Source organism: Platichthys flesus, chromosome 14, assembly GCF_949316205.1.
Source record: "Platichthys flesus chromosome 14, fPlaFle2.1, whole genome shotgun sequence".
Taxonomy (NCBI): Eukaryota; Metazoa; Chordata; class Actinopteri; order Pleuronectiformes; family Pleuronectidae; genus Platichthys; species Platichthys flesus.
The window spans coordinates 15436595-15464287 of record NC_084958.1 but is presented as its reverse complement, the minus strand read 5'-3'; the positions used below and the strand labels follow the sequence as shown (position 1 = coordinate 15464287).

The following is a 27693-nucleotide window of genomic DNA, read 5'->3' as shown; positions in this document are numbered from 1 at the left end:
GACGTATATTATGTACATGTTCTTTGTATTTATATTCAACTTTATTATTCTTTATTGCACAGTTTATTTTATTGTACAGTTTCACATGTTCTCTTTCACCTCATTCTGACAAGTGAATTTCCCCATCGTGGAGTCAATACAATTTGACTAATTTGTTGAATGTCAAAAAGATATTTCGGAAATCAGGAGCAGATAGGCCAGTTTCTTTCAATTAGATTTTATTAGGTTATGATGTGCAACACTTTCAAAATGAAAACATCCTCACTATAATGCATTTTCAGTACTGTGCTGTTCTAGAGCAACATAAGCTGTATTCATACAGCACTAGTAAAATATTAACTTGATCAAAAACAAATTCTAGTGCTTGACACTTCCCATCCACAAAGCCAAATAATGTTACCTTAACACACGATAAAAATAAAACAATACAAAAAGTATTTCACAATATTCAATTTTATAAACAAAATTAACAGGCTTTGATAATTTTAAAGCTCCTCGAGAACCCAAATTATTCTGTAGAAAATAGAGTGCAAGAATAAAAAGGACGATTTCTGTCGAGTACGCTGCATAGCAATAAAAACATCCTTGTCTCGTTCTGGTGAATCAAATCATTCGGACAATCGGGCTTTGATCCGGCTGCAGACGGGGCTTTTATCAGTTTTACAGTACTCCCAGGAATTCCCAACCCAGGTCTAAGTTACAGTATAACTAAGGCAAACAATCCAAAGGTCAGCAGAGCAGCTAAAAGGCACGGCTACAGCTAAAACATTACAAAAAACAAATACACCACACAAAAATATACAACACTCGCAGCAGTGGGTTGCAGCAGTATACTATGTACACAAGTTTTTTTGTCATATTGACTTTATCAAACATGATCAATTTATCGTAATTATTTTCCAGTCTTATCTTATCTTTACAGACTCTAAAGACTTTTTCTACACCCTGGGAGACGCACTGTGGCCATTTTGTACGTTCTCCACTTCTTCCAGTTTTCTCTTTAGTTGGGAGATTACCCGGGGATTTGCAGTTTGATGAGAGAATATGCAGTGTTGGTCTGACGGGTTTAGTTTAGTTTACTTTGGCCGCTCCCACACCGAAAGCCTTGCTAGTGTAATTAAAGTAAATACAGTGATTTAATGGCTGTCATTTTGTGCCTGCACTGACTAGTCCTAGATATTCCGCTCCCCCTCAGCTAGTCATGTAAATGCCTCTTATAACCTGTTGTTTTCTCCCAGTTCTGTAATAAACCTTACACCAACAATGTTTGTATTGTGTAATTGTATGGCCATGACAGACAAGTAGTAAATAACACACCCTATGTGTTCACTAAGTGCAGTAGTGTAGAGGACATACAGTGCTGTACTTTAGGTAAAGCAGACTTCACTATTCATTAACCAGTTTAACCACAATTTAACTAGTAATTAATCTGTATTAACAGAAGTTTAATATATTCTAACAAACTGAAATAAATTCCAGTAGATTAAGAATTATGACATTTGTGGATATGCTAAGCAAATTTAAGCTTTAAGCTCTTGTATTAGATTCAATATTTCTCTCTGTGACAGTGACTTTCTTATGTTGCACAACCTGTTTCTTGCTCCCTTGTAGCTTGGGTGCGGTCATAGAAACTTGGGTGTGACCAGAGAAATCCTCATTTAATCCTGTAGAGCCGAGTGAACCCATCGTAAAACTCGGAGCCCTCATCTCATAGCCCTGACCTTTGACCTCCAAGCCCTGTGCTGTGGAACCCTGTCCCATCTGAGTGAATCCCTGCACAAATTGTCCACCTTGCTGTCCAGCGGCGGACCCGTTCTCCACCAGCATCACCTTCCTGGACCTGGAGGTGGTTCCCTGCGAAAAGCCTTGCGCCATCTGCCCCATGCCTCCATCTACTCCTACCTGCCTGTCTACGAGGACCATACCCTGAGAGCCTTGGAGACCACCAACATGCATCTGCCCCATGCCTCCATTTACTCCTACCTGCCTGTCTACGATGACCATACCCTGAGAGCCTTGGAGACCACCAACCTGCACCTGCCCCATGCCTCCATTCACTCCTACCTGCCTGTCTACGAGGACCATACCCTGAGAGCCTTGGAGACCACCAACCTGCACCTGCCCCATGCCTCCATTCACTCCTACCTGCCTGTCTACGAGGACCATACCCTGAGAACCTTGGAGACCACCAACCTGCACCAGCCCCTGCTGCTGGGCGCCCCCTGCCACAAGCATCATCTGGGGCTGGGACTCGACCATGTACATCGGCGCAGTAGTATAGTACATAGGGGGCTGCTGTATGAGCATGGTCTGACTGGGAATCATTATATTTTCCTGGACTTGCACCGTAGGAACCTGGGCTCTCTCAGTAATTCGCTCCTCCTGGAAGATCGTGGAGGATCCGGTTGCTACATTGGAGGTGTCCACAGTGTTGATATGGACACGGTCCCTCTCCCTGACTGACTCTGTGTGAGTCTGGACGTGCGTGTGGGAGGAGGTGGAGGGCCTGACTGGAGACACTGGTCTTGGTAGGGAGCTGGAAACAACTGCAGTCGCCGATCGGGTCACGATGGTCGATCCTTGACAGATCTCTGCCAGGGTTTTGAATTTAGACCCCAGGTCATCGAGGAAGGCGAGATCATTATCGTTCTCGAGAAGACTGCAGCAACCTACAGAGCCCGCCAGAGAGTCCTTACCCTCGTAGTCATAGACCAGCAGTCCATCCTTCTGCTGGGACTCTTGTGTGGCATGGTTTGCTTTCTGCAAACAGAACCGGCACATGTGAATTAGACTTGAATAATGCCATAACACATTTCATCATCCAATTGACAGATTCGACCCTATCTCAATGAATAATACACCCACTAAACGTCAATCAATTAAATGTGAATGTACTCACATTTGTATAGTACTCTTGCAGGTAGTGTTCAGACAGAGCCATCCCGTCAAAGGCCCCGCCTCCGTATCCAGAGAACTCCGCCCCCATCCCTGCACCCAGATGCTGTGCCTCCGATTGCCCGGCAATGTACTTGTAACTGTTGTACCTGTGCAATTCGTCTGAGGTCAATGTATTCATGCCACCGCCATATCCTCCTCCTCCAACCAGTCCTCCTCCTCCGGACTCATTGTAATTTGTCAGGAACCCGCCTGCCTCATACATGTTGACGTTCTTGATGTGCCCGCCGCCATTGTCCACTTCCATCGGGACCCGTAGAAGAGGAACCTCCTGGAAGAACGATGTGAGATTCCATCAGAGATTCAGCGTTTTTTAGAAGACCAGTGCAGTGCCTGTTCTAAACCCGCCCGTTTGCTTCCCCTGTGGTAACACTGGTTGCAGTTTTCTTTCTGAAACTGTAAAACCGATCTGAAGTAATGTAGATGCGGCAAGTTAAGACCGGCTGCTGCAATCAATCCACAGAACACTGAAGCCGTGCCAACGCTGCTGCACACAGCTGTTCACCTGTGTATTCAAAGATCAGTGAAGCTCAACTGCAGTACGCCGAACCCTGAACTGGAGAATTTTGTCATGAGGTCCTTCACAACGCACATGCAAAGTGTGAGGCCGATAAGATAACGGTTCTTGAGATGTGAGTTGCACAAACAAACATATTTCTGGAATTATTAGATAGATACATGTTATCTGAGCTAAATATATCAAACCATTCAATAAAATACATTCGCTGCCCTGGTCAAAGTACCTTGTCTTCTCCCTGTCCCTCGGTGTGAAATGCCATCAGCTGCGGTTTGCTGTCATACGGAAGTGGCTTGAAATCTCCTTTAAGGGGAGCACCTCCACACAGGCAGAACAACAGCAGAAGCGGCAACACTGTAAAAAATACACAACACGACAGAATAAACTGTTAGGACAGTACACAGATCCCATCTGAAAAAAAAACGATCACGCTCATTCAAGAACAGATGCTGGAGCCATTTGTGTCTCGCTCACTCGTACAGCAAATCTCTCTCAACATGCCAGGACATGTCAGGTGAAACAAACTTGTACTGGAAGGCTGCGGTTTGTGATCAAAGTGCACAACCAGAAAAAAAAAAGAAGAAAGAGGACGAGTGACTTGACTCACGCAGCAGCAGCAGCAGGCCCAGCAGCAGAAGCAAGATCCCTCCAGCTCCTAAACTGACATTCTTCGCCTTGAGCGGACTGCACTGTTTGGTGTCCTCATCACACCTGCACACGGTTACATCTATGATCTGAACCTCATCGCACATTTTCCCTTGCTGGTCCCTGACCTCCACGGCCACTTGGTGGACGCCTGGCCACAAGTCGGCGTTGTCTCTGAGAATCGATGTGGTAGCTGGAAAAGGATTGAGACCATATTTAGATTGCAGATAAGTTTGACATTCTTTACTCAGACATTACGAACGTGGGCTGGAACCCTGTTCATGACAGACTGAGCTTTGCAGGAGAGGTGTGGCAGATGGTTACTATAATTGGTGTGACACAGTAATCCATGCCAGAAATAAAAAAATTGCTGAATGCAGTGCAGTGTGTTTGGAAAAGCCAAATGGAGTGTGGTGTATTAAAAAGTATTTCCAGATAAGACATAAGAAAAAAAACTGTTTTAAAACGAACTGACATGAAGACATAGACACAACGCACATTACAGAGAGGAGGACTACAAAACTAACAAACATTACAATATGGCGGGACACCGGAGTCTAGATAATTACCGGGAAGCACTGATGAACAACATAAACAATGCAAACATGTTTTTATGGAACAAATCTAAACAACTTGAAACGGCCGAAATAAGAAGTAAAGACTAGATCTGAATGCAGAATTTGTTCATAAACACAAAGCCCATTTTAACGGTGATTTGCTGGCACATTAATGAGCACCAACTTCCCTCCTGACATGCTCTCACCATTAAAATGCTCCACTGTCCATTTCTGATTGTTCTTCTGCCCATTCACGGTGAACTCGAACGGCGCTGAATTGGGGAAATCGTCCTCATCCACGGCCGTGGCGTAGATGACGCTCTCCTCCAGGCACATGGTGTGAGCTTTTGTCGTCAGCTTAGGGCAGTGGTCATTGAAGTCCTCCACCTGAATGGCTATGGTTCCTGTGGCGGTTTTGGAGGGATTATCTGGAAGAAAGGGGAAAAGAGAAAGCGATATGAGTGTTAACCCACTGATCACCAGATACAGTACGTCCATGCGGGAATAATGACGACAAATTTACATAACCAACCGTCGGTAACAGCTATTATTTTAGCATAATATGTTCCATTGACCAGGTATTTGGACTCTCTGTCAGGTAGTTTGTTCAGCCTGATATCTCCCGTCTCTGAATCAACGATCAACCAGTTGCCTTCATCGAGGAATTTTGAATATCTGAAAGTGAACAAACACACATGAATCCAGAGACACAGAGAGAGAGAGATACTGTGTAAATGCACTGTTGAGTTGCGTGTACGCACTGTCCTGCATACAGAAAGTGTATAGACGCAACTGTCTTTCACTACGGTGAGGTTGTACCTGACGTTGGTGGCTGTCATCAGTGTGTCACTGTCGATAGCGGCGTAGTTGGTGAGGATGTTCTTGATGTTGAAGGAGGATTGGTCCTCAGAGATGGCCACCACTTTCACACCCGGCTGAAAACGGGGACCTTCCTTTTGATTGACCACGTTGATTTTGACAGGGTAGGATTTTGCGATGACGGATGAGCCTGATGAGCCTGATGAGCCTGATGAGCCTGATGAGCCTGATGAGCCTGATGAGCCTGATGAGCCTGATGAGCCTGATGACGAACTGCCACTACCAAAATTGTACTGCGCTTTGTTGGAGACGGACACACCCAAGTTGAGGGCCTTTAGTTCCTCATAGTCCAGCGCCTATAGAAACAAGGATAACGCACATGATCACATTAACTTGAATAAAACAAGTTACTCGGTTGACGGAGACACGCTCCTCATTATAACTGTATATAGTGATATCCCACCAAAATAAGCTCTTATTTTGTGAACTTGCTTTAAAAAATCTGAAATATTTAGCAGCTTCGTATTAATGAGTGTGTGCAATATCATAAGAATAAAATCTGGATCTGGGGGATTTAAATATGTCTTTTTCTAGAAGTTTGGGCTGCTGTATAATCACAAATAGACAGAGGAACCTGTCACTGCCACCCATGTGTAGCCTTGTTTTTAAAGGGACTGTTGGACCATGACGGAGGTAGTTGCTCTACTGAGTGCGATTCTAGTTTTTACCTTGTTAACCATGATGATTCCCTCGTTGGTCTTGGCATCAGTATGGATACTGAAATAGCCTCCCTCGTTCCCTGAAACGATTTCATAGACAGCTTCCCAGTTCTCAGTGTTTATCATGTCCATGTCCATGCCTTGAATCCTCATCACCTCCGTGTTGATGGTGTTCTCCGACACGCTCCCTTCATACTGCAAAATAAAATCCAAATCAACCGTGACTGTCAGGCGCAGACGGGTTTAAACTGAAAAACTGATCTGTGTGGAAAATTTGCTGTCGCACCCACCATTTCTTTCTCCAAGGTCGGCACATTGTCATTTATGTCCAGAATTTGTATCTGAACTACTCCGCTTCCTGAGTTTCCAGACCGTCCATCCATGTCAACGACATTGACGGCCAAGCTGTAGGAATCTCTTAGCTGAAAGAAAAATCCAAGACAAAACTTGTTGATGAACATGACAATTATCCTGTCTTAATATTTGGTTAAATATTGTAAATATAATTGACTGTGATCCAGCAGGGAATGTGGTTTATGGAGGAAAAATAGATCATTTCTATTACGTGTGGTGATGCTAATTAACTGTATCCGTGCATTTAAAGGTCTGATTCTTCAAAATAAAAGCTAATGGAAAAATATAAGTATTTATGGCAGTGTAAAATCCCCCATGTGAGATTCCTTCAGAAAAAGGTCTGGAAAATTCAGACAGAGAAATAAAAACCTGTGACTCCAGCAGCTGAATGTATACATCATGTGCTGCCTCCTGCATACTCTGCATTTTCTATGTGTTTCCTTCACGTGTGAAACGAATCTGACTTGAGTGATATGAGCTGTAAGCTGTCACAATCGAGCTGAGCTGTCGGTGAAGGGCCTCACCTCCCTATCCAGAGTGGACTGTTGCACCATGATGTCTCCAGTTTGAGAGTTGATGGAGAACATCCCATCCTTGTTACTCTTCTGGTCAATGCTGTAGAAGAGTTTTGTGTGGTCTGTGCCCGCTTGATCGGCATCAGTAGCAATCACTCTCATGACAATAGTACCTAGAGGTGAGAGAAATAATTGAGTACAGATAAAAAATACCTTTGCTTTTCGGAACCATCTCACTGTGGAGCGTCTTTAAATACCTGCTGCACTGGATTCATTGACAGATCCCACCTGCCCCATCTTAATGACTGGAGAGCAGTCATTCTCATCCACGACAGAGATAGTAATGTTGATATCGGTTTCAGCGATATCACCGCTTTCGTATTTGGCCACACCTTGTAACTACAACGAAAGAAACCACAATTATTTGACCGTGTACTCACTGTACACCTTGAGCTGTAAGTGTTTTATATGATACAAAGAGGATTTGTGAGAGCACTCACGAGATAGCTGTCAATTTCCTCTCGGTCCAGAACGGAATGGACTCTAACAAAACCAGTTAACCTGTCGACAGAAAATCTTCCGATTGGCGGTTGGTCGACACCAGCCCCTTTTAAGAAATAATATATCGTCTTGTTGTATGATTTATCCGAGCGAATCTGAAACACAAATACAGAAACACAATGAATCCACACGATCTGAACAAAAGTTCAAAGACAGTTTATTATTAGGTTATATTTTCGATGGCGTTGGCTCGTCAGCAGGAATAGACAAGAACTACTGAACCGACATCAATGACATTTTGCGGAAGGCTGTGGCATGACCTAAAAATATCTATGATATCTTTATGTATGTAGCTTTTCACGCAACATTGTTATGAAGTGCTTCATGAATATAAATACACCCATTACATTTTGGAGCGGGTCTGGAAAAACGTCCTTTACTGTAAGTTTAAATTGTAAAAATAAAAGTAAATTGTCTAAATGTATGCAACTAAATTTCAAATTATTGTCATTTGGACGATGAAGCATGTGAAAAAAAGCTGTTTGTTTGTAGTCATCTAAAGTTTGGGATTCAAAGTGTTTTTGCTCAAACAGATCATTACGATCTGTTGGCGACAAACATCAGCTAATTAAATCCACCGATCACAGCATCAGATCCTAAAACCTGAAGTTACATCCAGCTGAGATATAAGATCAAAACAAACAGAGGTGTGTGTGTGTGTGTGTGAACATCTGAACAAGGATCAAAACCTGTTCTCACACAAACTCAACCTTTCAGATATCAAAAGATAAAATCAACGATCACCCACATTAAACACACAACAGGTGTGTGCATGAATGTTGAGGTTTAACTGTTAGCATCTGTTTTTGGATGACTGTAAAACAGGAAGTTGGCTACAAACTTTGGCGATAAACGGCAGGCCGGTGTAGTCGTGGTTTTCCTTCAGCTTTCTGGGGGCGACGACCCATTCTCTTCTCTGTCTTTGTAACATGGGTCTATTTCCTTCTGCTGCCCCAGGATCCAGCTGCAGGTAAACAAAGAGGGAGTTATTAATGTGTAAGGACACTCATTCATATGACACATTGTTGAGTCACACACGTATGGCATATGTTGCCTCCGCCAAGGCATTTGTTTGCCTGTCTGCCTGTTAGCAGTGTTACACAACAACGCCTGGAATGTTTTTGGAAGAATGTGCTGTGGGTCACAGAGGAACTTCTTCAATGTTAGTGCCGTGTCAGCCGTTTTCTGTTCACAGATTCGCTCTCTGGTATTTCAACTTGTATTAAGAAGGAGGAACTTTAAATCTGTATTGCATTTCCCAGGAAACAATATTTTAAGATTAAGACGTGTGAATCTTAATGGGAAAAAAATTATATCTATGAGTGTGTGAAATTTAGTGCGGCTTGATTGAACTGAACTATTGGGCCTTGACAAAGGTGTGTGCTCTACTGAGTGCCAACATACACGGATAGATAGATAGATAGATAGATAGATAGATAGATAGATAGATAGATAGATAGATAGATAGATAGATAGATAGATAGATGGACAGACAGACAGACAGACAGACTGACAAATACACAGACAGATACATAGACAGACAGACTGACGGATAAAGAGATAGACAGATAGATCTCAGGCAAACACTGTGGTTTTAGATTTTTTTTTTTTTACATATATGTTGCAAACAACCAATAATTATTTTACTTCCGATTAAAAAAAACACTTTTAATTAAGTGTTCAATAATTGAACAGTCGCCATTCCTCTTATTCAAATTGCATTTTGAATTTGAACATTCTTTTCATCAATATTTAATCACCACCACATTAAAAATGCATCGCAATTATCTGGAAGCTGAAAACTTCCTCTATAACCTGAGTTCAACTATTGGACACTTCTGAGTGTTGGACTCGACCATGGCTCCGTGGCTGGAAGAGTTCTTTTATTCAAAAGCTGTGTAAAGAGGAAATAAAGGCAGATCTGTGCGCCCCCCCCCCCCCCCCCCCCCCCACCCTCCACCGCACAATTGACAGTAATCATGGAGGCTGCGCATTAACTTTCTTTTCTCGCTGCCCGTGAACTCGATGGTTTGGTTTCGCCTGCACGGAGACTCGCGTGAGGTCACAGGAGAGGAGCCACACCTGCTTTTACTCTTATTCTCACCGATCACGAACATACGTGTAACATGTGTCGGGGTCGCGGACTCACCGTCAAGAAGAACAGCAGCAGGGTCAGAACGCAGCACCTCAGCAGCGGAGCCATCGACTTGTTGGACAAATGGAGACTTGTTGAATCCGAACCCAGTCCTATTCACTGTCGGTGTGTGTCGCTCTCTCTCTCGCTCTCTCTCTTTGTGTGTGTGTGTATTGTTGGCTCAGGGCAGCCTTCGACCCGGGCGCAGTGCAGGAAGAGGTGTTACAGAGGAGGCGGCTCCTCCCTGGGTTTGATTGCTCACAGGCTCCTGCTGATAACAGGAGGAGGAGGAGGAGAAGGAGGAGGAGGAAGAGGAGGGAGGTGGTTGTTGTGTCCACTTTCTGCATAGTTGTGATGATTGTGTGTGTGTGTGCGGTCTATTGTCTACAGCCTGGGAGAAAGAAAGGGAGACTAAACTGAAGAGGAAATACAACCAGCATGTGTTCTTTATTTACTGTCAAATATTATGATTCTGTTATTATGAATTATTTTTGATAAAAATCTATCTTTCTATCTATCGACATACCTATCTATCTATCTATCTATCTATCTATCTATCTATCTATCTATCTATCTATCTATCTATCTATCTATCTATCTATCTATCTATCTATCTATCTATCTATCAATCTATCTATATATCTACATACCTATCTATCTATCTATCTATCTATCTATCTATCTATCTATCTATCTATCTATAAACATACCTACCTATCTATCTATCTATCTATCTATCTATCTATCTATCTATCTATCTATCTATCTATCTATCTATCTATCTATCTACATACCTATCTATCTACCTATCTATCTATAAACATGCCTTTCTTTCTATCTATCTATCTATCTATCTATCTATCTATCTATCTATCTATCTATCTATCTACATACCTATCTATCTACCTATCTATCTATAAACATACCTTTCTTTCTATCTATCTATCTATCTATCTATCTATCTATCTATCTATCTTAACACACACAGTATATGGTTTTTATACTATATACAGTATGAATTATATAGTATTGCATGTTGTTTAGTATACTATGGTGACATTGTAACTATTTATATGTATATATAAAATAACCAAAGAACTTCCGTACATTCTGAAGTACTCCTAACAGTATAAATAAAGTATTTGAAAAATATGCTTTGTTGCCCTGACTCCAAGGCCTGTCTCCTTCAGTCATTAGCTGGAACTCTGGAACAGAGAGAAATGGCCTTTGTCCGACAATCTGGATCTATGCAACGTTCATATGAGATTGAAGGGTTAAAAAAATACAACCAGGAACAAGGCCATGATTTGCTATGAAAATGAAACAGGGAGCCAGTGTAATGTGGTTGAAACAGGTGTTATAAACAGGTGGTTGAATGTTTTAGTTCCAAAAAACAAGAAGATATTATTTAGATTTTGGATACGTGGGATTTAATCCACCATGTGTGATTGTAATGTTCAGCCCCCTGCATCGGAGGCCCATTGCGAAGCAGCTCTCTCACTCGTCTGCAAAACTTCTCCTTCACCTGTGAAATTCCCAAAGTACACCTCAGTTTCTGTGTTTGCCACTTTGAAACATTCAGCTGCACACTGGACTGGAGTGTGTTCATACACAAACAGTGTGAGAGGATATTTTGGAAAGGGAGGACATGTTTGCCAGTTCTCACTTTTTTTCAAAGGGCTGTTTGAGGGCTGGACCAGGATCAGAATTAGGTTTAGGTTATGAACGTGTGATTAGGGTCTTGGTTAGGGCTAGACATTAAGTTGTGACAGTTAAGGTTACAGTGAGTGGTTATATGGAATGCACTGTCTGTGTGTGTGTGTGTGTGTGTGTGTCTGTGTTGCATGCAGGCGATTCTGAGTTAATTTTAGAGATACACAGAAGGAAATAAACATGATAAGATAAAGTTGCATGTTTGGGTACACTGGCCTGGAGTGTGTGCGTGTACAACTGTGTGTGTGTGTGTGTGTGCGCGCAACATTCTTTTACAGAAACAAACACAAAAACGAGATAAAGAAAAAGACGAAAAAGCAACCATGGCAACTTCCGCGAAACTTTCACTCCCATGGCCAAAGGTGTGTCGGAGCTGAAACACGGTAACAGTTCAACCCGACGTGATTGGGTAATTTGTTTCTAGAGAGGAAATATGTGCACGCCTAAATTTTTTACTACACATGAGGCACATTGTAGAAAAGCTGCTTTTGTTCAGCAGTGACTAAGTGGCTTTGTGAGCAAGGTGTCTGGGCGGTTTCGATTGAGACCTTATCATGCCCGACGCATGATACAAACCGACATGTGTGTAAAAGAGACAGACAGCGAGAAAGAAATGATTCCACTTGTACCTGTGGTCAACCTCTGTGCAGTGAGTTTGGCATATTGATGAAAATGCTCCATTAAATAGTAGTCCATAATAATAACTAGCTGTTGCTCACAGTAAAACTTGTCTCACCGAAAAAACAAACCCCCGTACATGTTGTGAGTGCCCCACCCTTCCTCTCATCTGGCACCCATCCAAAGGGAGTGGAGCAAGTTGGGCGGAGGAGCCGCTTCAGGTGGAATCGGAAAACTTTCCCGCCTGAGGGCTCGTCGCTGTGTTTGTGCCGTCTTCTAAATTTTCAAATGGCTCACCTGGAAACATCTGTTAGTCTTAGTCACATCTGGTTGGAACGCCTCGTATGGATGACGTCACACAGACGGTTTGATTCGGATCAGATTTCCTTACATCAAGTCGACACACCTGCATTACCTTGGACGCCCGGACAATGAAAACACGTTATAGACAAACCGATGAAGTCACACTGCAACGACGTCAAAGACTGGAAGAGAAATTAATCATCTTGGGTTTACTTTAGAACTCCACTATTCAGCAGAAATACAATGTTATGAAACATCTCTGATGTGACTAGTTTTCCCACAGTGTCGGTGAGGGAGGGAGAGGTCGAGCACAGTGTGATCTTTACAATACCTCAGAACATAATGGGTTTATCCATTCGAATGTGTACTTATTCTGTGTACTCTGCACACACACAGAAGTCTGAGGGCATATAGGCTTTCCTTTCTGGCTCGGGAGGTTATTTAGCTGAGTCTGTCTTGCATTCAGTGTCGGGACTTCTTTCCCCTTTCATCACGTTCACGCCCAAGACTCAAACCTCAACGCCGTCTTCCTGACATTTTTCTCACTTTTCCTGTTGCAGGCTCACTTCCCAATCGCACCGCTGAACAACAAGGCCCGCTCCCTCCATTACACAATACCCCCCCCCCCCCCCCCCACCCCCACCCTTTTAAAGGACATAGGCCCCAGTGACATTGGCTCTGGCCACATTTATCAGAAGTTTATAGAGATAGTGAGCTCTGTCCTGTGGGAGAGAAGCCTCCCCCACTCCAGGCTTCGCAAAGCTCACATTCCTGTGGCGTTGAACCGAGTTCTCTTCCTACTAAACGCCTCAGAGGAGAGAGGAGGGGCCTGCTGGGGTCAAGCTCTGTGTAGACCTGGACGAGGGTTCTCGGACCAGATACTCTTGAAAAACAGGCAGACCAACAAGTAAATAACCAGAGGGGGGGAACGGAGACAAGACATTCCTGCACATGAGGCCCAGCCCCATATTTGAAGAGCACCTGCTCGAACCTTAACAGAACGATGGTCGCCTGAACACTGAAGACTGCTTCCTCGCACTTTCCACAGGCATCTGCATCTCATATGGTGCAGCTATAACTCACCCATGGGAGATTTCATGGTGTCTGGTTTTGGTTCTTGAAGCTCTTGCAACGGTCTAAAATTGATCACAGAGTCAGTTGAGTGTTGCAGAAGAGTTGGACAATGTTTCCCCCTGCTGGCAGGAAACACACCCACACCCTCCCCCCCACACACGCACACACTCACACACTTACAGGGGTTGGACGTGTTGAGTTTCAGCACAACAGGAGCCACTGACAAGTGAGTACAGCCCAAAGGTGGAGTAGCTGTGGCTCTTCCAGAGTCTGGGTGGGGCCGCCGAGGTGTGTCCCTGCGTTGAGTCACGATCCAGCGACAGTCAGTGCGTACTCACGCAGATCACAAGGTGCACGGACCGGAGCTTTCACTTATTGGGGTTTTCTGCGGCCAAGTCAACACATCATCTGTCACCCGCTGTCTGTCCGCCGAGTCCGGCTTCCTGCTCCGGACAGTACACCGTCAGAAGATCCGGGGGGGAATTGAAACAAAACAAAAAAATGGCTAAAGTGCTGTTATTCACCTTGTGCGTAACGCTGGTGAGTAACTTTAACTTTCTTTTATTGGGACAAATGTAACAGTGTTGTGTTTTTTGTAAACTGGACAAAGGAAACTGTGTGTTTACTTGCGGTTGAACTGACACTTTGAGTTGAGACAAAGTAAGTTTGAAACGCGGACGTGAAAGTAACTGGAAGCGCCTGTTCTCCAGATCCTTCCCCGGGTGGAGTCGTGTTTCATCCCGAGGCTCCTCTCCGTGGAGGTGCCGCCAGATATTCCGCGTGAATATGAAATCACCAGAGGTACTTTGAATGATTATCGGTGATCGGTCAGTTGGACCGACTTATTGTTTCCGTTATTTGTTTGTTTTGCTCATTGTTTCTTTCCCCGGTGGTGTTTTATTTGTTACAGTCGATGTCTCAAACTGCGACAGAAGCTCCGTGCGGATCACTGTGACGGACCCGAGTTTCACGGTGATGTCGAGCGGGGCGATAGTGGCTTCCACGGCCGTGTACGTGGGGGGGAGAGGGCGGACATTTTCTGTGCGGGCCCGGGATGACGCGGGGCCGGGAAGTGAGATGGAAGTTCACCTTGTAGCCAGCACTCCTGCATGGAGACCGGTAAGGGCCGCGCAGGGAGATTAACCTGACTATTAAACCTGCTTTGTATGGAGCCCAGCAGTAATGGACCCCTGATGTTAACTTCCTCTGTTTTCCTTGCATTCTTCTTTTCACAGTCACCCAAGAAAAGCCAGGACTTCCTGAAACGCTCCAAGAGAAGGTGGGGGCCCGCCCCCTTCAATATATTAGAGAATGACAACTTCAACCTTCCCAAAAACATAGATGTGGTAATATTCCTGTTCACTACACAACTTCACACTACATGTATGTGCCTGCAACACAGTCCACATATTCCCACTTTTGCTTTTGCTTTTACAATGTTCTTTTACTTTTTATTTGTCAGCCAGATTACGCAAAAAAATTACCCAGCAGATTCCCACCAAAATTTGTTTAATTACAGAAGCGGATGAAGGTGTGGAATAACCTTATCGTTATTGTATCCGTTTTATGATAAATTCCTTAAGCCCTCCGAGAGATGGTGGAGTCCCCAAACCGTCAAAATAATCCAGAATGACCCGGGACATGTCTGTCACCCGTATCTGACAGACATGAAGAAGGTAGAAAGTTCCTGTGGACAACAGGAGCCGCTCTATCGCAGCGTGTTTCAGCTTCACACCACACGACTCCTGGATGGTTGCTGGCAACACACTTAGTCCACATACTCCCTCTTTTACTTTTGCTTCACTTAACCTTCTCACACAACTGCCCCCCCCCAGATTGTCTGACTCCCACACCTTCTAATGACGTGACTTTCTGCAGACTGTATGCAGTGCTTAAAGTGTTTGTTTGTTTGTCTGTTTGCTTATTTGTCAGCAGAATTACGCAAAAACTGCCCAACCGATTTCCACCTAACCTAGTGCAGGAACGGGCCCGACCCCAGGAACAGTGCATTATATTGTAGTGCAGATTCGTATATCAAGGAGCGTATCTAGGAAAACTTTAACTTTTTAAAGATTTAAATGTAATAGTAATAGTAATAGTAGCTTTATTGTCAATTTCTTCACATGTTCAAGACATACAAGGAATTGATAGGATGTTTCCCAATCTCCCACGGTGAAACATATAAAGTGCACAGGCACAACAGAAAAGACAAGACATTTCCTAATACTAAGTAAACATACAGATTCACAAAAATAAGTTTCCGTAAAGTGTAAACGTAATACAAGTGATAAAAGTGCAAAAAGTGCAAGAGACACTTTGTTGCAGTGTCCTGAGTGTCTTATTCATCCATTCACGCACACATTCATACAGCTCTTTCTCTATGACACCATTCATGCACTGTCAGGGGTAATTTACTGTTCAATGTCTTGCTGGAGGATCCGGGGATCAAACCACTGACCTTTTGTTCAGTGGACAATCCTCTCTACCTCCTGAGCTGGAGCAAAAGGAAACAATTGTGTTGGATTGTTGGTGGAAGAATGCGCCGGTTTAAATTAGAACATTTTCCACATGTTCCTCCATTACCTTCCTTTTTACCATCATCTATGATTTGTTGTTTACTGGAACGTGTGTGGATTTATGTGGTTTCTGTTTCAGGTTGCGTCCGATTCTGCAGCCATCCAAGAAGTGTACTACACCATCAGCGGACCCGGTGTTGAAATGAACCCAGTCGGCGTGTTCTCCATGGAGAGAAATGGGATGTTGAAGGTGCACAAACCAGTTGATCGTGAGAAGTTCCCAAACTTTACAGTGAGTCAGAGATATTCTAATTATCAATTATTGTTTGGTCTGTAAAATGTCTAAATATCCATGATTACAATCCAAAACTTAAGGAAGTTTCATGGTCCAAACAACTGCATGCATTTTTTTCAGGTGGGAATAGTTAAGTTTGTCACTATTGGCTGAAGCGACTCTTCGATAAGGAAAATAGTGATTAATCTCCTATGAGATGAGTAATTCGAGTTTAGACAACTTAATGTTTATTACTGTATTGATTCATCCCTCATGTGGCCATCTTTGGAAATACATGAAACCATATGACATTCTTTGCGTGTCCCTATTTCTGAACTTGAATCTTACATGTATTTTTTTCACAGTTGAGGACCAGAGTTTTCAACAAAGTGACACATAAGGAGACAGACCTTTTCTTTGACATCAAAGTAATTGTGGACGATGTGAATGACAACGCTCCGGAATTCGATTCCCCCCTGAAGTTCACCATGCTCGAGCAAAGCAAAGCAGGTGAGGCCCATGGACTGTACACCAGATGTTCTGATGCGTGGATGACCCTGTAGGGGATGACGATAAACTAGATGACTTATGTTTTAACTCACAGGGACAGTGGTGGGGAAGGTGAACGCTTCAGACAAAGACGAACCAGGCTCCCTCCATGTAAAGATCAAGTATACTCTCAAGAATGGATTAGACCTGTTCGCCATTGACCCGGTTACCGGTGTCATCACCACAGTAACCAACACCCTGGACAGAGAGGTGAGCTTTTAATAATTTACACAGGAAGTCAGCACAGAAATGAGATTGCTTTGGACTGCCCTCTTGCATTCCTTTTGCACGTCATTTATCTTTCTCTCATATCGTATTGTCACCTTCCTCTCAAGGTCAAAGACAAGCATTTGGTGACAGTGGAAATCAGAGATTTGCAGGGTGCAGTCACCGGGCTGTTCAATACGGCAACAGCAACAATTGAGGTGGGGGATATCAACGACAACCCGCCGACCTTCACAAAAGCCTCTGTAAGTGCTTCTCTGGAACGGGCGCGCCGTGACATCACATGTTTTGTGACGGTCGAATGAAACACGCCAGGTGTTTTGAATTTGTTACTGCTAAAAGATTGTTTATCTGATTTAAGAATCATGGATTTTTCTCCCCCCACCTTACAGTACACAGCCAGTGTCGAAGAAAATGCACAAGATAAACTCATCCTTCGAATTCCCGTCGAGGACAAGGATCAAGTAGACACGCCGAACTGGATTTCAAAATTCGTCATCACCAAAGGAAATGAAAACGGCAACTTCAGGATGGAGAGGGACCCCAAGACAAACGATGGTCTTCTGTACGTCAGTCAGGTGAGATGGTGTATTACTATGTTTACAATGAGAAAGATTACCATGATAATGTGACCATGAGACACACGTGTAACAGAAACTTCCAGGGCTTGTGACCTTCAGTCCTAGTAATCAATCCATAATGACATGAGGGTATCACTATTAGATATGACATACTAACATCTTATAGCCATGAAAACACATTTGTCTTTATAAAACCCCCCTTCCGATCATTTTCCAGCCCTTAAACTACGAGCTAAACCCCAAAGTCAATCTGGAGATCACGGCACGTAACGAAGCTGACCTGAGCGGCACCACGGCCCAGTGGAAGACCATCCCCGTGGACCTCACCGTCGGCGACATCGACGAGGGCCCAGAATTCACAGCTCCTACCGTCAGGTTCAACGTCAAAGAGAACACGCCGAACGGCACGTTGATAGGAAGCTACACGGCCGTGGATCCCGAGACCAAAAGCAGCAACGGCATCAAGTGAGTCACACCGGATAAATCCACCTCCCTGTGGTGCAACTAGTAACACACAACTGGAGCTAGTCCTTCAGAACCACAACTATGTTACGCCTCTGAAACAATGGAGGGCAGACTTTAACTGGCTGACCTGAAGAATGTGCTGTTTTTCCACTGTCGTCTCTCAGGTACTACAAGGTGTCAGACCCAGCCCTCTGGATCAATGTGGACAAAAATACAGGAGAGCTGAAGGTTGCAAACACAATCGACAGAGAGTCCCACTTTGTCCAAGGTGGAACTTACAACATCACCGTGAAGGCTGTTGATGCTAGTAAGTGGCTCGTTACCTGCTGTACACTTGGAGTCCATACAGGAGATGTCATGAGCGCAAATATATCTCAAGTACATCCGGTCTGAATGGATAAAGACATAACAGCCTTCAACACTGTGTTGAAACCTATTTGTAATTAAAATCTAATCATGTTGGGTTCGACAGTCATCCATCATATTGTCACTCAACATGTTTTCAGTCGAATCTTCCAATCAAGAGATGACATGCTTGTCACATCTTTTGATTGGATGGTTTGATCTGCCGAAAGAGCTTAAGATCCCCAGCCCCACCCTCACCCAGTATCTGTCTGACAAACAGCCGAGGCTTTGTCTCCCCTGTAGACTGCAGGTGCAGAGACTGGTGATTGACTGTGACTCACAGATATCCGGTTTGATGTGGAGTCTGGGCCCTTGTCCCAGATACAGACTTTGGATAGTAAAGACAACTGACAGTAATCCACAGGCAATGCCAGAATGCAACCAACTTAGGTTTATCCTGCTTTTCCCCCAGCACAGACTTGTCCAGATTTGTCCAGAGTGAATACTAATGTAATACCGATGAATTTCAGCCGCCAAAACAGCCACAGGAAAAGTCATCATCGTGGTGGAGGACGTGAACGACAACATGCCAACAGTCCCCGCCAGTGAGCTGAGAATGTGCGAGCAGCCAGGCGAGCTGGGCTCGGTCGTGGTTGTGGCTGAAGACAAAGACGAAACTCCCCTGTCTTCCCCTTTCACCTTTAGTATGCCCACTGACAGCGACGGCCAATGGTCAGTGGTGAGACTTAATGGTAGGTGGACGTATGTTTGGGACCATCTATAAACTGTTTGATGGACAAACTGTTTAATAGGACAGTTTGAATTATTTTAAATCTGCAAATAATTTACTGTCTTCTCTCAAGAAAATCATCCACGTGAAGGAGCCGTAAGCAGCTTATTTAGAATCTGAGTGTTCAGAGCTCGACTGATAAAGAATATTTGAGGCTAATAGAAATAACAAAGCAGCAACAGCACATAGTACACATTGTCAAGTAAAAGCCCTGCATCCTAGTAACACATGCATGATGTAGGACTTTACTTCTATTAAACTTACAAATTTACTTTGTAAGATCTGATATTCTCCAGCTGTTGAGCGGGAGCAATAACAAGTCTTTGTTTCTCTCGACACATTCCCTCCACAGAAACCGCAGCGGAGTTGAAGCACAACAAAGAACTTCCAACTGGGATGCACAGTGTTCCAGTGGACATTAGAGATCTGCAGGGCTTTGGTAAAACACAGATGGTGCCAGTCAGGATCTGCCAGTGCAGGAACGGAGTCTGCTTGGACCAGGAGAGATCGACATCATTGGGGAGCATGGGTATTCTGGCTATGCTGTTACCTCTGGCCCTCCTCCTACTGCTCGGTGAGTTCCCTGCCGCCGCGCTCCCGCCAGCAGAGTTGTTCGGGGCTGCACTGTGCCGATAATGAAACCGGAGCTTTGTGCTCATCCATGAGTAAAAGTGCAGGAAGGGTGACAGAAAGTGTAGGATTCAGTTGCTGCTGAATTATGCATTGTATATCATGCACTACAACCCCAGTATGCTCACTCTTGTGAAGCCTTCCACACATTTTTTAAAAGAGAAAAATTCACTTCATGAGATCTAATTTCCAACTTTCTAACTCGTCCCGACAGGTTTGCTCCTCGGCTTGTTCTGTATGACGCAGAGAGAGAAGCTGCAGCTTGACGATATAGGAGACAGCGGTGGAATCATCCTCAAATCAAACACCGAGGGCCGAGGGGATGAAGTGGTAAGAGCGGAGTAATGAAAAATGGTTAAGAATCCTTTACTTTAATCTTAACGGAGACATGTGATGCTTTGTTAGTTTTTTCGTCTATAGTGTTATTCAGGTTTTTCCCTCACACACATGGTGACATCACAATGCCGTACATTTGCATAATGCAGGCTGAGCACCTACTCTTGTACGCCCCCCCCCCCCCCCCCCTTACCAAGCCAAGTATAGGGAGAGTGAGGCGGACATTTCCTACACATGCTTGAAGTCGATAACCGATCACAACAGAGTGGGCCAGCCGGCCAATCAGAGCAGGCTGAGCTTTATTGGGAGAGACAGGACCTGAAACCAAGTGTTTCAGACAGAGGACCCTGATTCTGAGAGTAGTTCCTCTTTGCACTATTTATGAAACTGATTTTGTTTGTTTTTGTGTGTTTCCACAGGATGTCAGTCTCCTCCCTGTCTCCAGCTTTAACGGCGATGAAGTAACAAAGGGCTCAGTTAAGGGTGTGATGAGTGCAGGATACCCGGTATTAAACGGCATGAGCACAATCGGAGGCCATAACACGACCGACAACTGGATGTACAAGTCCGGCGCTGACTTGCAATACACGAGCAACATCGATGCCCAGTACGCCAGCAACTATGAAGGCCAGCTCGTTGGAAGTGGCGTGAACTTCGACAACGGACATCTTCTGCAGGGATCATCTTTTCTCCACAACTGGGAAGCCAACGGCCTCTATCTACGCGAGGTAATGTTGTTTTACTGTTTAAGACTTCTTTATATTTTTTATAGTAATAGTGCAAAAAAAAAAATATATAGATATATGTAGATATATATAGATATGAGTATTTTTTAGCTCAAACAGTGATGGAAAAGAGGCAGAATTGAATTTACTCAGATTCGTGCACCTCTGAGGTTTAATAACTTCCTTGTTATCTGTAAGAGCTTAGGTGACTCTCATGTGTAATGTATTCTTGTTCTCTCAGGCCGTGATGGCCTCCTCTGTAAACTTTAATAATTCTCAACTTCTCTGCTCGAAATGGCGTTTCCCTATTTTGCTGGTGAACTGTTTGTTTGCTGTGTAATGTCATATCATGAGCAGCCTGGCAATATCACGCAGTGTAGGATCTCCCCTCCATCGCCCAGGGTGAGATCACGCAGGGTAATAACATGCTTCCTCTTGTCTGGCAGAAACTGCACTACCTGGGAACAGAGGAGGACGGCTGCTACGCGGAGGACATCAACCACTCCTACGGTTTCGAGGGCGTGGGCTCGGCCGCCGGCTCTGTGGGCTGCTGCAGCGACTTTGGCGACAGCGATAACCTCGACTTCCTAAACGCACTCGGACCGAAGTTCAAGACTCTCGCAGACGCCTGTCAAAAGACATGAACGATGGAGCTGAAATAATGGTGTTTACCCTTCACCGTCCAGCAAGTGGAGCGAGGCCTGGGATCCGAGGGCTCGATGAACACGAATGGAAAAAAAATGAACAAGCCGGCGGCACCAGTGTGTGCACGCGCTGCTCTGCCATTGCTTATTGTTTAGTTAGCTTTTTCTTAGCTGTTATTTTGGTAAGAGTCTTTTGCACTGAGAACTATGATGTACATAATCTGTATGTACTGTATTAACATGTCGCTAGGCTTCACAGGTCATGAAGTTTGTTGTTGATATACATGCAGTGAAGGGCTGTTGGGGGTTTTATAATTAATTCGTAACAAATGTGGTTATTTAGGTTTTTATTCATTAGTGCTGTTGATGGTTGATGATACAGTCTTGCGTTTGTGTCGCTGCTTGTTTGCATAATTGGATAGTTTTGATATATTTTTTAAAGAAAAATAAATAACTAAATGAAATGAGACATGCACTTTTTAATATTAAAAAATGTCTAATTTACATTCCTTTCATATTTATAATTGACACACAGTTAATGTTGACTGACTTTCAATGTTCTTTTTAGACAGTAGTTGTCTGGCGCCTTGGCGTCCTCCGTGGTGGTGAACAGGGCGTAGGTTCAGGCTCGGCTGTGCCTCAGGTTATTGCAACATTCTGGCAGTAATCCCACAAAAGTCAGCACAAGGGCGTGACAGGGCGGAGTGAGGCGTCAACGACATCGCGGTGCATTGCAACACTCTGTGTACAAGACGGAAAGAAAGTGAACCAGTTCAGACAAAGGTTCTCACAATCTTGGACATTCCCCTGTGCTCATATGTCTGTGTGTGTATGTGTGTGTGTGTGTGCGTGCGTGCGTGTGTGTGTGCATTCAGCTGTTAAATCTGTAATCATGTATTGCCATTAAAGAATGTGTCCCCCTGTGAAGTTTTTACAGAATCTTATTTAGGTGTGTACGTGCTTAATTTAAAGGGAAAGCTCATTTCAAATAAGATTTCTACAATTTTAAAATGTAAAACTGTTACTTAGTCACTGAGTGATTTTCTCACGGCTCTAGAACCCAAGTTTTTCTAATATTAACCAAAGCTTCATCGTGTTGTTGTGTCTATAGAGCTGCACCTCAGAGCAGAAGCGGTTGTGCGCTGTGCTCGCCCTCATTGTGTACTGTGGGTGAATGATTTACAAGGTGTGGCCGTCTGAGCTCGCACGTTACAAAGGGCACAGTGCTGCACCTAATGCCAACCTCCTCACCGCGGAGCCAATATTTACCTCTGGCATTCTGGGGAAAGTTGCTACTCTCATTTCCTCCCCCCTTTCCCATAATGATCTATCCACATCTAGCAGCAGTTGCAATAAAATGTTGAGAGATAATGGCCTCTGCCAAGTTGGTTATGTTTTCACCTGTGTTGTTTGTCTGGAAAGACTGGGCGTGCGGATGGGTGGGCCTGGGCCTGGTGTGAAGCCATCCAACCAGAGCACTGTTCTATTTTTTACAATTAAACTAGACAATCATGTGTAGGATTGGTCAGCCTCTGCGGCGGTATGTGCTCTACTCAGAGGAACTTTATGCTCCATGTTTTTATTCGTTAGCGAGAATAAGCAAACAGTACTTGGACTGATGACACCACAAAACTTTTACGGGAGGGTTTTATGGTATGAGTCAGGAAACAGGTGCAGGGCCAAATCGGAGGCCAGGTCCAGGACCTTTATTTTTTCTTCTCAGAGAGTAATACATGGTTCTTGCTTTCAGAAATTTCGATATGTTTAGGGGACTGGTAAATATGAGTGTGTGCAAATTTTTTTGGGCAGTATCGGGCATTGGTGGCAGTTAAACTCTGATTTAGAAAAAAACTCTTCATTAGTCTATGAGAAACCTTTCCCGCCAATAGGAAAGTCACTGTGGGGTCTAAGCATAACTTTTAATTATAGATTATATATTAACATTTTCAAAAATGGTGGAATTCTGTGGAGAACAAACATAGCTCCAATATGCACAGACCTTCATAAATAACTAATACAGTGTAACAAATGTATTGAAATCCTCCATGAGTCATTATTATTTATAACTTATTACACTTAGGCAGATTATCGATTATTAATTCATAGAAAATGTTTAAACGTGAATCAGCTTTGGAGCAAGTAAACAATTCCCCAACTTTTTTTTCCTGATGACATGCAAATCATGCATCAGTTTGATGAATTATGGATCCGAAGCTGGAAAATATAATTACAGGGTCTAGAAGGGACCATCTGTCATGTGATGGGGTGACGAGTATCAAAGATGACGGCAGAGAGCAGAACAAAAAAAAGAAAAGGGGGAAATTAAATCTGGGAATGAAACCTGTCCCCTCGCTATGATGAAACAATGGACTCTTGTTAAAACTACAACAATATTATGTGCACAGATTACAATGATACTGTCATGAGAACATCAAGGGGTTTTCTTTTTTTGCTCAAAATCCCACTGGGGCCAATTAGGAGAATCTGGAAAAGTCACATAACTAAGAGTAACGAAAATAAGCAGTTAACCTAAATATCTAAAGAAGGCAATCGGAAATAAGGACAGCCGCCCTATCAACGATATCATGAATTCATAGCCTCTTTCTTTTTCCTTTTAAATGCTGATTCTGGGCAAAAATAAAAGCTTCCGTGTCTGACTGCTAATCTAGAAATCTGAAGTAAAGACCCTGCAATGACTCAGACTGTCATATTTTAGAAACATTTCTGAGGAATTTCATGAATGTCTAACCAAGAGCCAGACATACAATGTGGTCCAGACCCTGAAGGAGGTCATGACCCGAGCTGTGCTGTTCTGTATCTGACCAAGGAGCGGGTCCGGGTCGCGACTCGGCATCGACACCTCAGCTCACATTCCTCTTGAACAGCAAGAACCGCTTGACGCACAGTTTATTTACAGGAACTCACCGGTCGCTGAGTGTGAAATGTGTCAAGTAAGTTCAAACTGAGAGGCCTGGGGTGGGGGGAGCTTCAGGCGGTGGCAGCAGCCGATCGAGGATGATGAAACACCTCATTCGGGACTCCCGCTTTCGCCCAACTGAATTTATGTTTTCACACAGCTCCACGTCTATAAACATAGTCACAAGAAAAACCTTTCAGCGAAGTCCCACCTCACACAACAGCCCCGCTCAGCTGTCCTAACATATGGTGTGCGTCGTGGGAGCTGCACGACAGAATTACCTTAGCAGCAATTAAAAAAACGACAAACCATCCCTCGAATTGCAGGTCGTTCCTTTGGGGATCTTCACGTGCGTCCCCCCCCCCCCCCCATGTAAAAGCAATGGGCGGCGATAAGCCATATAATTCAATGGACCACTTAGTGTGTCCACCCTTATCCGAGCGGCTTGAGCCATCACTCGCAGTCACTTCTGTAAAGATGCAATTAATTCTAAAGCAGGAGCGTGAAATTAATTTATTGCTTGTAATTAGTTTTCGGCATTCTGTGAAAACAATCTCTCCAGATAGGGCGTTTTCACCCTCCACCAGAGTGTCTGAGGACTCTTGGCTGCATCTCCGTTCAACATGGAGTCGGTGCCTTGGGCTGCCAGGAATGTGGCGTGCACAAACTTCTCCTTAACCCCCTGTTGACATGGCCTCGGGATTCAGAGTTTTGAGGGGCGCGTGCGAGGTGGTATTCGAGTTGCAATCAACGCACATGACAAAGTGATTTCTGCACGTGGTGTCTTGAGAGAGCACGAACCAGGTCATATATATATATATGGAGTTTAGCTTTGTGAATAATTGAATCAGTGGCAGTGCGTGTGAGAGGATGCAACAGGCCTCGTCGGAGTCCTTGTGATGCATTTGTGCAAAAAGAAAACGCTGCGACGCAATGTGTCAAATGATTCACGTGTCACTAATCACGCACGCTTCATTAGCACTTCTCCTCGTGGAGAGGCTCCTCTGCAAGCAAGCTGTTGTTCCGCTTAGCGCCACTAGGTGTCACCCTTACCTCTCGCCTGAGTGTACACAGCCCTCATGGTGATGCTATGGCTGAGTGTGTGTGTGTGAGTGTGTGAGTGTGTGAGTGTGTGAGTGTGTGAGTGTGTGAGTGTGTGTGTGTGTGTGTGTGTGTGTGTGTGTGTGTGTGTGTGTGTGTGTGTGTGTGTGTGTGTGTGTGTGTGGGGTGGGGAGTGTATTTATAGAATATGGCTAATTTCAGGCAAGACACTCTCGCTTTCTGTCACACGTACAACAAAACACCTGAAATCACTTGAATTAAGCTGTGAAGCCGCGGCGGCGCAGTTGAAGTGGAGTGATGTGACGAGCTGTGACAGGAGCCTCGTCGTGCCTCCGCGTGGCATATGGTGCTGGGAAGTGGGAGCAGCCATCACATGCTCCCAGTCCCCTTCACTGATAGTTGGTGCAAATATCTAACGAGATCAGGCTCAGCCATCGCACGGGCTCCCTACGACTGTACAGTCCTCACCTCTCTGTGTCATAATAGATTTTTCAAAAAGTCACACTTTGAATAATGAGAATATTCACCCAGCTGGCTTTTACACCTCCTCACTGTACGATAACACCTCAAAGAGGGATTACCTGATGCCTTTGTCTTTCAAAAGAGCAGCCTTTTACCTAGATTCATTAGAGACGTAGGTACCAATCAGCTGGAGCTAGATTCAAAGCACATTAGCACGAATGTTATGTGGCATCTCTGGTAACAACATCACCTTATACTAAAGATAGATTATAATTAACGGAAGAATAAAACGTGTGGCAGATTTTTACAAGAATTCATATGTTATATTTGGTTCTGCTGTCATCACACCGCCCACTCCTAAAGAGACGTTTGGCAGAGTGTACTGTACCTTTAAGGTCCTCATAACTATGCAGGAGCTTCAATGACTTGTTACCTCGATCACTCGAGTTATTGTGTTTCTCTCCCGACTCGACGTCCATACGATTCGCACACGGCTGAAATGTGCGGCGTACATGTTAATTACATCAATCTGTTTTGGTGGAGGAGAAGCCTCGACGTGACATCTGCGTCTTAATTAGAAAGAAAGGCTTCAAGTGAAACTGTCGGTAAACAGTCTAAAATAAGATGTGGTAGATTCATTAATTCAATTAAAAATCCACAGATAATAACTGGTGGAAATCTACATACAATACTGTGCTCAGCAGTCGTCGTTTCTTCCACATTAAAACACAATCATTGCCTCACAGATCCTAGATACCATTATGTCTCCAAAAAAGGCTGACTCTCTTGAACGTAGCCTGAAAAAAAGATGCCATTGTTCTCCCTGGATTCAAATGTGGATGTTGGAGAACAGAAGCCGTTTTCTTTGTAGTAGCCAGTAATAAGAGACATGAAGTGAAGTGCATACAAGCTAAAAGCAGATTACTTTATTCCTTGTAGATTGAGAAGAAAGTTTGACTTTACTCTTAGTTTCACCCTGGACACAGGCATAGCCGGGAGCAGGGTAATGTTTTTGTCCTTGAGTGTGTGTGTGTGTGTGTATGTACAAAATAACTCAAACACACATGGACAGATATTCAACAAACTTAGTGGGAGTGCTACTTGGGAGAGCGTCTCCAGATGATATGCTATTGGAGCTAGTCGGTCAAAGGTCAAGGTCAACAAAAGTATGGTCTAAACACTGTGTTTTCCAAGATATCCAAAAATGTAACGGAGAAAGCTTATATCGATCCGACACTTATTCTGAATCATATAACATGATGTGGTAAATGATGTCATGATGGAACAAAGAGGTCAAACAGGTATCTTTGCATCGTATAGAACTATCGACATGACCTAAGACTGAATATAGATGGAAAAATAATTTGATGATAATATGGTGGGAATTATTTCCTTGGGGGTTCACTGTGAAATCAGAAAATTATGTCTTTAAGTGTTGTAATGCATGAACATTTGCAACCACTAACATAAGAGACACAATCTACAGCTTATTTAGATTTAAAGGACATCGCGATGACGTCATCTTTAAGAACGTCAAGGAGGTGTTGTTGTAATCTGTCAGAATCAGAATCAGAATTCTTTTATTTGCCATGTATATTTGCACATACAGGAAATTGCCTTGGTGTGTTTGGTGCACTGTACATAAAACAACAATATAAAAACAACAATATAGAACAACAATATATACA

At 43.8% G+C, this 27693-nt stretch overlaps 2 protein-coding genes across 3 annotated transcripts; one reads left to right on the top strand and one right to left on the bottom strand.

Moving 5' to 3' along the window:
- Window positions 1-201: 201 nt before the first annotated feature.
- LOC133968156 (desmoglein-2-like protein) lies at window positions 202-9994 on the bottom strand. Of its 2 annotated transcripts, XM_062404038.1 has the most exons (14): window positions 9792-9992; window positions 8484-8606; window positions 7582-7737; window positions 7339-7480; window positions 7091-7254; window positions 6503-6634; window positions 6222-6407; window positions 5494-5849; window positions 5207-5349; window positions 4881-5102; window positions 4080-4310; window positions 3699-3826; window positions 2900-3226; window positions 202-2760 (listed from the first exon to the last, which is right to left on the bottom strand). In XM_062404038.1, exons 1-14 carry the CDS (start codon window positions 9843-9845, stop codon window positions 1528-1530), a joined length of 3597 nt encoding a protein of 1198 aa, XP_062260022.1. In that variant the 5' UTR covers window positions 9846-9992; the 3' UTR covers window positions 202-1527. The 2 variants fall into 2 exon arrangements, with proteins under 2 accessions (XP_062260022.1, XP_062260021.1); XM_062404037.1 differs by having other exon boundaries at window positions 5207-5849; window positions 9792-9994.
- A 3705-nt stretch (window positions 9995-13699) lies between these two features.
- dsc2l (desmocollin 2 like) lies at window positions 13700-22491 on the top strand. Its single transcript, XM_062404046.1, has 16 exons — window positions 13700-14024; window positions 14195-14285; window positions 14395-14603; window positions 14720-14830; window positions 16140-16292; window positions 16640-16784; window positions 16879-17033; window positions 17159-17293; window positions 17441-17626; window positions 17847-18094; window positions 18259-18401; window positions 18970-19191; window positions 19582-19803; window positions 20074-20189; window positions 20615-20923; window positions 21367-22491. The coding sequence occupies exons 1-16, from the start codon at window positions 13986-13988 to the stop codon at window positions 21562-21564; spliced, it is 2682 nt and encodes an 893-aa protein (XP_062260030.1). The 5' UTR covers window positions 13700-13985; the 3' UTR covers window positions 21565-22491.
- The last annotated feature ends 5202 nt before the right edge of the window (window positions 22492-27693 follow it).